General features: G+C 40.5%; 1 protein-coding gene across 5 annotated transcripts in view; it reads left to right on the top strand.

Annotated features, from left to right (window-relative positions):
• Nucleotides 1-768: 768 nt before the first annotated feature.
• Nucleotides 769-12,371, top strand: part of LOC132891474 (coiled-coil domain-containing protein 138-like) — a 50,467-nt gene continuing 38,864 nt past the window's right edge. For 4 of the 5 annotated variants that reach the window (XM_060929054.1, XM_060929053.1, XM_060929058.1 and 1 more), the window contains exons 1-4: nucleotides 769-915; nucleotides 1,325-1,391; nucleotides 4,247-4,352; nucleotides 8,029-8,123. In XM_060929054.1, the coding sequence (XP_060785037.1) occupies nucleotides 835-915; nucleotides 1,325-1,391; nucleotides 4,247-4,352; nucleotides 8,029-8,123 (349 nt within the window). In that variant the 5' untranslated portion in view covers nucleotides 769-834. Of the gene's footprint in view, nucleotides 916-1,324; nucleotides 1,392-4,246; nucleotides 4,353-6,759; nucleotides 6,905-8,028; nucleotides 8,124-12,371 lie in introns of those variants that run through there. The other variant, XM_060929057.1, reaches the window with a different exon arrangement.

The raw sequence follows: 12,371 nt of genomic DNA, 5'->3' as shown, positions 1-12,371 counted from the left end.
TAATTTTACAGCAAAACCCGGTAGCCTTCATTATGTTTTCTTTTTTAATCTGAAAAATGGTCTCTTATGCAATATGCTTCTCAGATACAAACTCCCCCCGTAGCATTTAATTTTGTGCTGGAAAACGAATGTTTGGAACTCTAAAATGTTTTTGTACTGACTTGATAATGTAGAAGTCATAAAATATAATCTATCACAAAGTTTGTATGAAAAAAATAGGGGGCCTAAGACTTTTGCACAATATTGTATGTTCGTAAATATACTGTAGTATTTTCTGATATATCGCAATATATATATATTTTTTTATTCTAGGATGTTTAAAATAGTATTTTATGAGGTTATCAATAATAATAATAATAATAATAATAATAATATGTTTAACGACTTTAGAGTGGTAAAAACTTTTTTAAGTGACAGATTTTAATTTTATGCATTTTCGATTTTTATACAAAAACTATTCAAAAATTGTGAAGATGTTTCATCTCACCTCATCTCATTATCTCTAGCCGCTTTATCCTGTTCTACAGGGTCGCAGGCAAGCTGGAGCCTATCCCAGCTGACTACGGGTGAAAGGGTGAAGATGTTGTGAAATTGTAAAATGTCGGACACTGCCGGTATTACTGGGCAGGCCTGATAAATATTTTTCACACCCGCATTCCGACAACTTCCGCCTTCTTTGGAGGCTTGTATTCCAGCCAATTGGAAAGTTTCACTGTCATGAGGAATTAGAGCCAATCAGAGAACAGGAGGCGGGATTTGCCAGGAGGTGAAAACGTAGTCCGTTGTTTGTTTACGTCTTGTTCCTAAGCGTGGCGGCGAGTTTGAAATCCGAAAATGAGCACCGAGTTATCTGGCAGTGATTTAGACCTAAAAGTTGAAATATTGAAGAAAAAGTATTTAGAGAGGAGAAATCGGGTATTCATTATATTTTATACAAACAAACAACCCTAAACAGTCTCAGGTCAGGAGCGAATTTAAACGCGTCACATTAGATAAAGCTAGCTGATAAACCTTAACTAAGTTTATGTGATATAAAAGTAATTTTTGGATGTAACTAGTAAACAGCGACAACATTTGTTTGTCTGTTATTCAAGTCAATCTAATGTGTGTTAACGTAAAGTCCATAACCGCTAGCACGATGGAAAAATACTGGGCCCAATATCAAATGTCTCCCCATGATTCTGTAGGGCACTGACGTAGAGAGCAGCTCGGCATTTAGCATTCGGCCCTAGTTTTCTCTTAAATATAGACGTCTATTTATTTATTAGTCATGAGCATTAACAGATTTTCATTTCTTTATAATAAAAACATTTCTGTTGACCAGGTTTCTGCCACCGAAGAGGCCCGAGTGAGTGAAAAAAGTGGAAGTGTACAAAAACCTGCAGAGTGTTGTAAGTGATTCAAATGGCTATTTCTGAGATACAGCAAGTGCACTAGATAGGGTGCGAATTATAGTGGTGTAACTGTAGTGCTCTACAAAGGGAGTTAAAGGAATATAAAATACAAAGTAAATACGTGCATGGGTTAGTAGCTTGTAATATTGAGAGCCCCTAAGAAAAGTTCCAGGCATGTTTGACCATTTATAAGAAAGTTGTGAGTGTTTTTGTATCACTCTACTAATGCCACCAGGAGGCCGCCATGTTGCCTGTTGGAAGGGCAGTGCGTGACGTCATTTGGGCGCAAGGCTGAGTGTATACTTCAGTACTGAAGGAGCAAAGCTAAAGGTCTACTAAGGTGACATTGTCGATTTTTTTTTTTCACTATACATCTGAAATAATGTATTAATGAGCTGCAACCCTGACTTATGGGCAAACCTGAACTCTTTACCTCTAGAATGAGGCTGAAACTGTTATACTACTCATTAGCATGCTCCTGACTTATTCATGAAAAACTTCAAGACTTCCCCAGGCTAGCCTACCGTAATTACTGTAGTAGGCAGTCCAACCCCTGAGGCAACGCAGAAAGAGGGTAAACAAACGCCAGGATTCATGTGAACATTAAAGCAGGATGTACTTGTACGGAAAAAGGCGGAAATATTGCCAGAAACACGCGAGTTGCTGGTATGGTATGGATTTATTTGGTAAAATTCATACATGTAAAAGATGCACGATAAATGGCACCAAGGACAATACAAAGTATAAAATGCAATTATTTCCAAAGTGGTCCTCTTGATGACAGCAAAATACAATAAAATATAAGAGACAATAATAAATTGACAAAATTGTATAAACAATGATGAAAGTCATAAACAAAAAAATATATGCTAACTAATAATCACAGAGTTCAACTAGATTACGGAAATGGCACCAAAATGATTAAAAATTAGTTATATACACACAAAACTGGGTTTAGAATTTACTCCATAAAAACTGTTTCACCTGTTTCTTAAAATTATCACGTGTTTGACTAGATTGCAGTGATCGAGGTCGGCTGTTCCACAAACAAATTCCTGTATACCTAAAAGAACTCCGAATGTTTTCCGTAAAGTTTGACATCACTTACAATACATGGCAAAATTTGACAAAATGGACCATTGTGCCAGTGACCGTTCTTCACCGATTTTCTCGAGTATTTTGAACAGTGACGCATAACGATAACGCAATAACGATGATTATCAGGAAAAACAAGCATTACCATATCAATTAGATACACACAAGTGAACAATATGTATAGATTTTTTTAGTTAATCATTACTGAGGCTTTTCTGACAACACTGAATCAAAGCAAGACACCCAACAAATATCAAGCCACTTAACTGCATCAGCAATTATTACATTTATGCCCAAAGGAACTCAGAATAACATATCACGCTTAATAAAAAGTTAGGGAAGCCATAAAAGTGTTTTCTTACCCTTTGAACTTCTCTTTTGCGGACTACTGACCGTGTTGTTTCATTTGTCTTGTCTGCTTTTTGGCCGAAGATTGAGGGAACCGCATCTGGATTCAGCTCTGGCTTGTACAGTGTTCCTAATGCCGGTGCATCCAAGTTGTTTGAGTGAAACAGTTTTCTTCAGAATGTTCCGAGCACACGAACTGCACGAAGCAGTGTTTGTTTACCCTCTTTCTGTGTTGCTGCGGGTGTTGGACACACTACTATGGTCTTGACAAGGAAATTTTTCATGAATGAGTTGAGAGCATATGCTTCCAGGAATGTGTTAAAAACTCGTGCACTTGCCTCGTCAACAGATTTAGGTAAGTCAGACTTTGTCTAGTGAGGTTACAGTCCGCAGAATGAGGCTGTCACGGTAGCACTACTTGTACCAGGGATATAAATATGAAAAGTTACCTCCCTGCATTCAGTCACATAGAAATACATCAGCTGTTCACTCTTCCCTCGCTGTTTATCAGTGACATCAGTATTATCTTCCCCCTCCTCTTTTTTTTGTTAGAGAAATGGAATTTCAATTTTTTTTTCCATATAAACTTTTAATGAAATAATCTCCAGCCAGGGGCAGCTTCAAGTCTTACTTGCTATGCTATGCGGAGCTTCTGTGTCTTGCGCTCAAATGACATCAGAGCGCTGCTGGAAACGATCGGGGGGATTTTTCTGATTGGTTAAAATATTTGCAATGGCAGCCTCCATGAAATCGTCCATTCTGCATAGAAACTTGACTTTTGGAGATGGATATCTTAGTTGTGTGAGCTCCTTATTTTCAGTTATTGCCATGAATTGTTAGTTTATATCATAATCTATCTTCATAACTATTTTAAAAATGGGTTTTCTTTTAAAGTTAGTGTCCAAGTGTAGGAGCAGCATTGCAGACTCTTTTCAGGCAATAGTAGTGAATACAAGATTTAAAAAAAAAAAAAAATCACCAGATGACATCGTCAGACAAATTTACACATTCATTTCATCGTCATGATTATTTGCATCTCAGATCACTTTAGATGAAGAAGGCAGGTTTTCTGAAGTTTAATAAATGTGCGTCGTTGTAATCTGGTATTTTATTTTAGCCTGGCAGTGAGCTTTGGGGCGCAATGTTTTTCTTTTTTACAGAGTACCGACTCTCCGTTTTAGATATAAATTTGAAGAACTCTTCATGTTAGTCACTGTCGATCTGTCAGGAAGCCTGTATAAAGCACCATTCTGATTAAAAGGCTGCCTTTCTAGTCTTTATTGGTAACATAGTCTTTATTGGTGACACTGAGGCACACCCTGTGTGGGGTCATTTTGGATTGAACCGTTATTTGGCACTACGGCTGCTTTTCTAAACCAACTGAAGTGTTGATGTTCTTTAATCTGAAGGCGCGGCCACAGGCAGAGAGGAAGTGAAAACATCATGCAGGGAGATGAGAAACTACAGCCGAGCACTTGAGGAGCTTTTCCATGCCGTCTCAGATCGATCTGAATGGTAAGAGAGCGGAATGCAACGATGACTGCTGATGATGTAATGGCTTTTCATTCGTTAAGTCATTTCTCATGATTCATGTGTTCATAGAGGCCTCATTACTTGACATGTATTTTGTACAGGAATGTGTTTGCTTGGGCTGAAGACAGTTTTACCTTTGCGCTGACCTTTGGTTAGTAAGAAGGGAAGTAAGATGATTTGAGAAAATTCTCCTCAGTAAGTGGGCAGATGAGGACTTAAATCTTGAAGAAACAACCCGTGTGTGTGTGTACATGAATGAAGCATCAATAAAAATCGGTCTTTTACAGGGCTTGACATTAACGGTAGTCTGACTGTCCAGGACAACCAAATGTTTGGTCCGGACAAGTCAAATCCGCATCTGCTTGTCCGATGGGACGAGTTAAACATTTGTTGAAAATCACCATTTTTTATAGTAATTATTCAAGAGTTACATCAATAAAATTCCAACAAAACCAGTTCAATCCCCTCAGTGATCCAGCTGTGTTGTTGTTTATGAAATTTCAGGGAAGCAGAGTACAGTAGGTGTGTGTGTGTGTGTGTGTGTGTGTAAAAATAACCACGTCATAATATCTAATTAATTATAGATTATTAGACTCTGAGTTCATAGAAATCAGAGAAGCGGTGATCAAATACCTCAATAAAATAAATATCTGTGGTGAATCTTCATTTCATTCTGACATTCATTGTATTTTTCTTTTGTATGGTTCACATTAATCATGACAAATGTAAAATATTTCGGGGGAATTTTATGACATTGCCGAACTAATTTACCGGTAGTTTGTTTTCATTCACAACGTGATTGTCACCCTTATGTCTAGCTTGTTTTCTTTCAGTTTCATTTCTTTAAATTAATTTATACTTTACGTTTTACTGGATTAATCAAGATTTAACTTTATTTCCTCCAGAAGCTTTGAATTTGGGTGAGTCTAAGGCTTAAAACTGCAGAGCAGATAATGGATTATAACATGCACCATAATGGGGTATTTGTATAGTTTTTGTTTATTGTTACAGTTAAAGGAATACTCCAGAGTGAAATGCTTTTTAGGGCTATTTTTGCATGATTGGGAGTGCATACGTTGAGTTGGTAGCACAATCGCGTCAATCGGTTGTGTTTTGAGAGTTTTTTTGTGATTTAAACCAAAAGTGCTAACACGGCAGTGCGAGGGGCATGTCATTTTGCTGATACAAAACGCTGTTTTTAAAACCATTGCCAAGGTCCAAACAACATTACAGTTCAGTGGAAATGAGTACAGGGTTCCTACACACAAACGGAAGTGTCCCTGGCTCTGTAAGTGTACGGACAGATCGTCTAGAAGACTGAATACAAAACATGTACCTTCCTGAAAGTAGTTGTTCTCCAGACACCATCTTCAGGGGACAGTCTGTAAAAGGCGAGTGCAGAGCTAAATCCTCTGGAAATGCACAATTTCGTAGCATCACATGACCTCCCATTCAAAATTCCAACCCGCTTGGACTATAATGTTGTTGCATGCAGTTTCCTTTTAATTTCGAACTAAACACTAGACTGTGTTTCCATAAAATGCTACGAAATTGTGCATTTCCAGAGGATTTAGCTTTGCACTCGACTTTTACGGACTGTCCCCTGAAGATGGTGTCTGGAGAACAACTACTTTCGGGAAGGTACATGTTTTGTATTCAGTCTTCTAGACGATCTGTCCGTACACTTACAGAGCCAGGGACACTTCCGTTTGTGTGTAGGAACCCTGTACTCACTTCCACTGAACTGTAATGTTGTTTGGACCTTGGCAATGGTTTTAAAAACAGCATTTTGTATCGGCGAAATGACATGCCCCTCGCACTGCCGTGTTAGTGCTTTCAGTTTAAATCACAAAAAAACAGCTTTCTCAAAACACAACCGATTGACGTTATTGTGCTACCAACTCAACATATGCACTCCCAATCATGCAAAAATAGCCCTAAAAATTATTTCACTCCAGAGTATTCCTTTAAAGTTTGAGTTTTATTGAAAAATTATAAATCATTAAAGCATAATGATTATCATAACTACACCTGCTTTATGATAAACTTTTTGTTAACTACTTTTCTTTCATTTATAGATGAAAGTCTTCTGGATTTACCCGGAAATCCGGATATTTGACAAAACTTTTAAAAATCTCCGGTTTCCCGAATGGAGAAATTTATTTTTCGGATTTTTCGCATTCCTAGACGCGGTTTAATACTTTGCATCGTCCTTGCATGGGCGCAGTCCTTAAATAGCCTAAACATAGTTCATTGATTAAAGACAGCTGTTCTTTGTTAATGGTGCGCGTGCCGGAGCTCGTTAGGCGCGCGCGCCTTCAGGTGCACGAGCTAAGGCACGCAGGACTGACACCATTCTGCGCAAGCGCAGCGCAAGCGCAGCGCAAGCGCAACACAATCGCACTAGAAAGCATGTTCAAGCTGCCAGTGTAGCTACAGTCTTTTTAGTTGTGAATTACGAGTATTCCCTCGTGTTAATAATTCGCTATGTCAAAACAAACAAAACTTTCCTCCTTCTTTCAACTTGAAGAGAGGTAAGCAATTTATTATATATTTTTTCCATTAAAGTTGCATTTTGTGGCTTCGAAGCTAAGTTTTAGTGCCGTTTCTAGAACGCATCATCAAGAAAACGTAGAAGAAACAGCAATAATGGAAGAGCCGGTTTCTAAGCTACCTAAAACTAGTAATGGTAATTTATTTTTTGTTACATAATGTACTCAGGCTGTCAGTCAGTGTGTGACACACACACACACACTGAAAAATCCTAGCTATGCCCCTGATTTACATGAGAAATTTGGTATTCATTGGTGTGTTTAAATTTAGACAATACGAACTAATGTAAACAATTGGCTTCAACTCGCATAAATATGAATTGGAAATTTTTAGTTCACTTTAGCTTATGCAAACGCACAACTCTACTAAAAGATTGATAAACGAGGCTCAGTGTCCCCAACATTGAAACCTGAAAGCTTTAGAAACTCTAACAGACTTTTACTTTTTAACAGTATTGTTTTGGGATTTTGCTGAGTTTACCTTCAACTGTCTGATATTTTTCAAAGTAATTAACTGTGTAGCCAGCAAAATCACCGCGTTTTCTAAATGCACTCCTGAAAATTACTCATTAACTAGGGGAATTAAATTAGATATTTTTGATGTTAATCATTAATGTACATGAAAGAAAAATGCTTAAAAGTTATAATTTGTTTTAGTGAAAATAAGTACTAAAATGCAGGGTTTTGCACGTTATGTTATAAAAAAATTTTCGGGGGATGTTGGGCCCCTCCCATCTTAGTTTCACTTTCAAAAGTTCAGGATTTTTTTTCTTTGCTCCACTTTCATCTCTATTTCATTGAACTAGTAAATACATACTGAAGGAATAAAAAGGTTATGGTCAGGACAAGTAAAGAAGCTTGCTGTTTGTATGACTGGACGGGTGGATTAAAAGGTTAATGTCGAGCCCTGCTTTACTCAAAGATTGCATCTGCTTGCGTCTTTATTAAGAAGAAAAAAGGGGAAAAGTCAAACTCTGCCCAGGCCTCAGTATGTGATTTGAGGAGCAGCTCAAATTTAGATGGTGCTCATTTACTGAAGTCATCTGGTTTTGAACTGAGCACACTGACTTCGTTAACTTGCTCCTGCTGTCATTTTCTGATACCAGGCTCTTCCGTGATGAGTGCGTTTTGAGCAGTGAAGATGAGCTCAGTGACCAAACAGATGCCCTGGGCCATACCAACATCCTGTGTACTGAGACTGGTGAGATTTCATCACTACATACCATAATATTCAACAGAAGCAATATTTAGAGGTCCAAGCAGCCATACTGGGTAAACCTTATTGTTTTTTTTCTAGCATTTTTCATCTATCCATCCCTCCATTATCTATACCACTTATCTGTCAGAGTCATGGGGAAGCTGGAGCTGATCCCAGCTGATTGCGGGGTGAGAGGCGAGGTTCACCCTGGGCAGGTCACCAGTCTGTTGCAGGGCTAGTTTCTGCAGAGAAGACAACGATTTGGGTGTTGCAGCTACGGATTTGAAGCACAATTACGGTGCTACACGTAGACCTGAAAATGATACGTTATTCAACTGGTTTTGCCCATGTATCAATCAGATCAACATATTTTCGGCGCTCGGACTGTTCCGTGTATTGTACAGTCGAAACTGGACAATCACCATGCCTACTGTACTGTGTAGGTGTGATTTCAGCATATAACATGGGGGGAGGAGCAATGTGTGTGTGGGTCAATCTGACACTAAAACAGACCTTGGTGGGTCCTTCAGACACTTCTCTGTTCAAAATACACATTTCATAAACAAAATGTTCCCAAACAATGTCCAGCCGAGACAGAAGGTCATTTTTAACTGAACCTTAAGTTAACGCTTAATTTTGTCACCATTTTAATAATAATACTTATAAGAATAATAAGAATAATACTTATATAAACCTAACAATGTGTAAGGTAATGCTGTCAGTACTATGTATATTCCACTCCAATGCAGAGTGCGAGTGAGTGTTCAGGCTTATAACCAAAAATGAGACTGAGTTCAAGCTAAACATTAAGACCGAGACTGTGAGCAGCTTAGTCATAGACAAGCAATTCATGATTGCCAAAGGTTCAGTGTGCCTCAATGAGTCATACGACAGAAGTACACTGAAGAAAGCAAAGTCAGCTACATACAACAAATTATCTAAGTAACTTCAACATGTTCAGTTTAATTAAATGTTGTATGGATGGGCATCTTTCAGTATTGACTTTATTAGTTAAGTCCAATATTAGACTGGTGCACAATTCATTAAGTACAACCCTGATTCCAAAAAAGTTGGGACAAAGTACAAATTGTAAATAAAAATGGAATGCAATAATTTACAAATCTCAAAAACTGATATTGTATTCACAATAGAACATAGACAACATATCAAATGTCGAAAGTGAGACATTTTGAAATTTCATGCCAAATATTGGCTCATTTGAAATTTCATGACAGCAACACATCTCAAAAAAGTTGGGACAAGGGCAATAAGAGGCTGGAAAAGTTAAAGGTACAAAAAGGAGCAGCTGGAGGACCAAATTGCAACTCATTAGGTCAATTGGCAATAGGTCATTAACATGACTGGGTATAAAAAGAGCATCTTGGAGTGGCAGCGGCTCTCAGAAGTAAAGATGGGAAGAGGATCACCAATCCCCCTAATTCTGTGCCAACAAATAGTGGAGCAATATCAGAAAGGAGTTCGACAGTGTAAAATTGCAAAGAGTTTGAACATATCATCTACAGTGCATAATATCATCAAAAGATTCAGAGAATCTGGAAGAATCTCTGTGTGTAAGGGTCAAGGCTGGAAAACCATACTGGGTGCCCGTGATCTTCGGGCCCTTAGACGGCACTGCATCACATACAGGCATGCTTCTGTATTGGAAATCACAAAATGGGCCCAGGAATATTTCCAGAGAACATTATCTGTGAACACAATTCACCGTGCCATCCGCCGTTGCCAGCTAAAACTCTATAGTTCAAAGAAGAAGCCGTATGTAAACATGATCCAGAAGCGCAGACGTCTTCTCTGGGCCAAGGCTCATTTAAAATGGGCTGTGGCAAACTGGAAAACTGTTCTGTGGTCAGACGAATCAAAATTTGAAGTTCTTTATGGAAATCAGGGACGCCGTGTCATTCAGACTAAAGAGGAGAAGGACGACCCAAGTTGTTATCAGCGCTCAGTTCAGAAGCCTGCATCTCCGATGGTATGGGGTTGCATTAGTGCATGTGGCATGGGCAGCTTACACATCTGGAAAGACACCATCAATGCTGAAAGGTATATCCAGGTTCGAGAGCAACGTATACTCCCATCCAGACGACGTCTCTTTCAGGGAAGACCTTGCATTTTCCAACATGCCAATGCCAAACCACATACTGCATCAATTACAGCATCATGGCTGCGTAGAAGAAGGGTCCGGGTACTGAACTGGCCAGCCTGCAGTCCAGATCTTTCACCCAGAGAAAACATTTGGCACATCATAAAACGGAAGATACAACAAAAAAGACCTAAGACAGTTGAGCAACTAGAATCCTACATTCGACAAGAATGGGTTAACATTCCTATCCCTAAACTTGAGCAACTTGTCTCCTCAGTCCCCAGACGTTTACAGACTGTTGTAAAGAGAAAAGGGGATGTCTCACAGTGGTAAACATGGCCTTGTCCCAACTTTTTTGAGATGTGTTGTTGTCATGAAATTTTAAATCACCTAATTTTTCTCTTTAAATGATACATTTTCTCAGGTTAAACATTTGATATGTCATCTATGTTCTATTCTGAATAACATATGGAATTTTGAAACTTCCACATCATTGCATTCCATTTTTTTTTTTTACAATTTGTACTTTGTCCCAACTTTTTTGGAATTGGGGTTGTAAATACAGTATTAATTTCGTTGTTATTGAAAGACCAATACATAAATCTTTTGTCTTTAACTCTGGCTTTTGTTGTTGATCATGATGAAACTACTGAAGCACGGTATTGCAGTACAAGCTCAGTTATCTGAACCCCTTTTATCTGAACATCCTCTTAGTTAGCCAAACTTTTCCCCCAGAGAGTTCAGATAATTGAGCTTTGTAGCAGTCCATGCAGGTGGGTGGAGCACAGAAGGACGGCAGGACAGAACTGATCTTACAAAACTCTCTTTTATTTGCACTTTGCAGTTGCAAACACACTCTCAGACACACGCGCGCACACATCAGCCGTCTGGTTGTCGAGAGCGCTCCCTCTGCTCTCACTCTCCTTAAATAGGGCGCGGTCACTGGGAAGACACACAAACACATTAATTAACAACAGGTGTAGTGATTCTGCCACTTAACTTCCCCGACTCCGCCCTCCTGTCACAGACCGATGCTAGACCACGCCCCCGCTGCCACATACCCCCACCGCCCGACTCAGGCCGGGCAGCCGTCCGGCCCGCAGCCGACTTCCCCCCCCCCCGACGGGAGAGGAAGTCCGCCGCGACCATCTGCGCCCCCGGCCTGTGGATCACCTTGAAGTTAAAGGGTTGGAGTGCCAGATACCAACGGGTGATCCGCGCATTGGCATCCTTCATGGAGCCACTGGAGGGGCGCGTGGTCCGAACAGAGGATGAAAGGGCGTCCCAGCAGGTAGTAACGGAGGGCGAGGACCGCCCACTTGATCGCCAGGCACTCCTTCTCGATGGTACTGTAGCGCCCCTCACGCACCGACAGCTTGCGACTAATGTACAAGATGGGGCGATCCTCCCCCTCCACCTGCTGGGACAAAACGGCCCCCAGCCCTCTGTCCAACGCATCCGTCTGCAACATAAAGGGGAGAGAAAAGTCAGGGGAGTGTAAAAGTGGCCCCCCACACAGTGCAGCCTTAACCTTAGAAAAAGCCTGCTGGCATTGCTCCATCCACTGGACCGGATCTGGTGCCCTCTTTTTAGTCAGATCAGTCAGCGGGCTGGTGACGTCCGAATAATTAGGTATAAACCTACGATAATAGCCAGCCAGCCCCAGGAACTGTCTCACTCCCTTTTTGGTCTTGGGCCTCGGGCAGGCCGCAATCGCTGCAGTCTTGTTAATTTGGGGACGCACCTGCCCGTTGCCCAAGTGGAAGCCCAGATACCGTACTTCCACCCGCCCAATCGCACACTTCTTCGGGTTGGCCGTGAGACCCGCCCGCCTCAGCGACCTAAGGACGGCCCTCAGGTGTTGTAGGTGCCGCGGCCAGTCATTACTATAAATAATGATATCGTCTAAGTACGCGGCCGCATAGGTGGCGTGGGGGCGGAGGACCCTGTCCATCAGCCGCTGAAACGTAGCGGGCGCCCCAAACAGCCCAAAAGGAAGTGTGACGAATTGGTAAGCCGAACGGTGTGGAAAAGGCCGTTTTTTCACGGGATAATGGAGTCAAGGGGATCTGCCAATAACCCTTTGTTAAATCCAGTGTCAAGTAAAAACGAGCCGTGCCTAGCCGATCGAGCAACTCATCAATACGAGGCAT

The sequence above is a fragment of the Neoarius graeffei genome, chromosome 9, assembly GCF_027579695.1.
Source record: "Neoarius graeffei isolate fNeoGra1 chromosome 9, fNeoGra1.pri, whole genome shotgun sequence".
Taxonomy (NCBI): domain Eukaryota; kingdom Metazoa; phylum Chordata; class Actinopteri; order Siluriformes; family Ariidae; genus Neoarius; species Neoarius graeffei.
The sequence above is the reverse complement of the archived record's forward strand: the minus strand, read 5'-3'. Positions and strand labels throughout refer to the sequence as shown.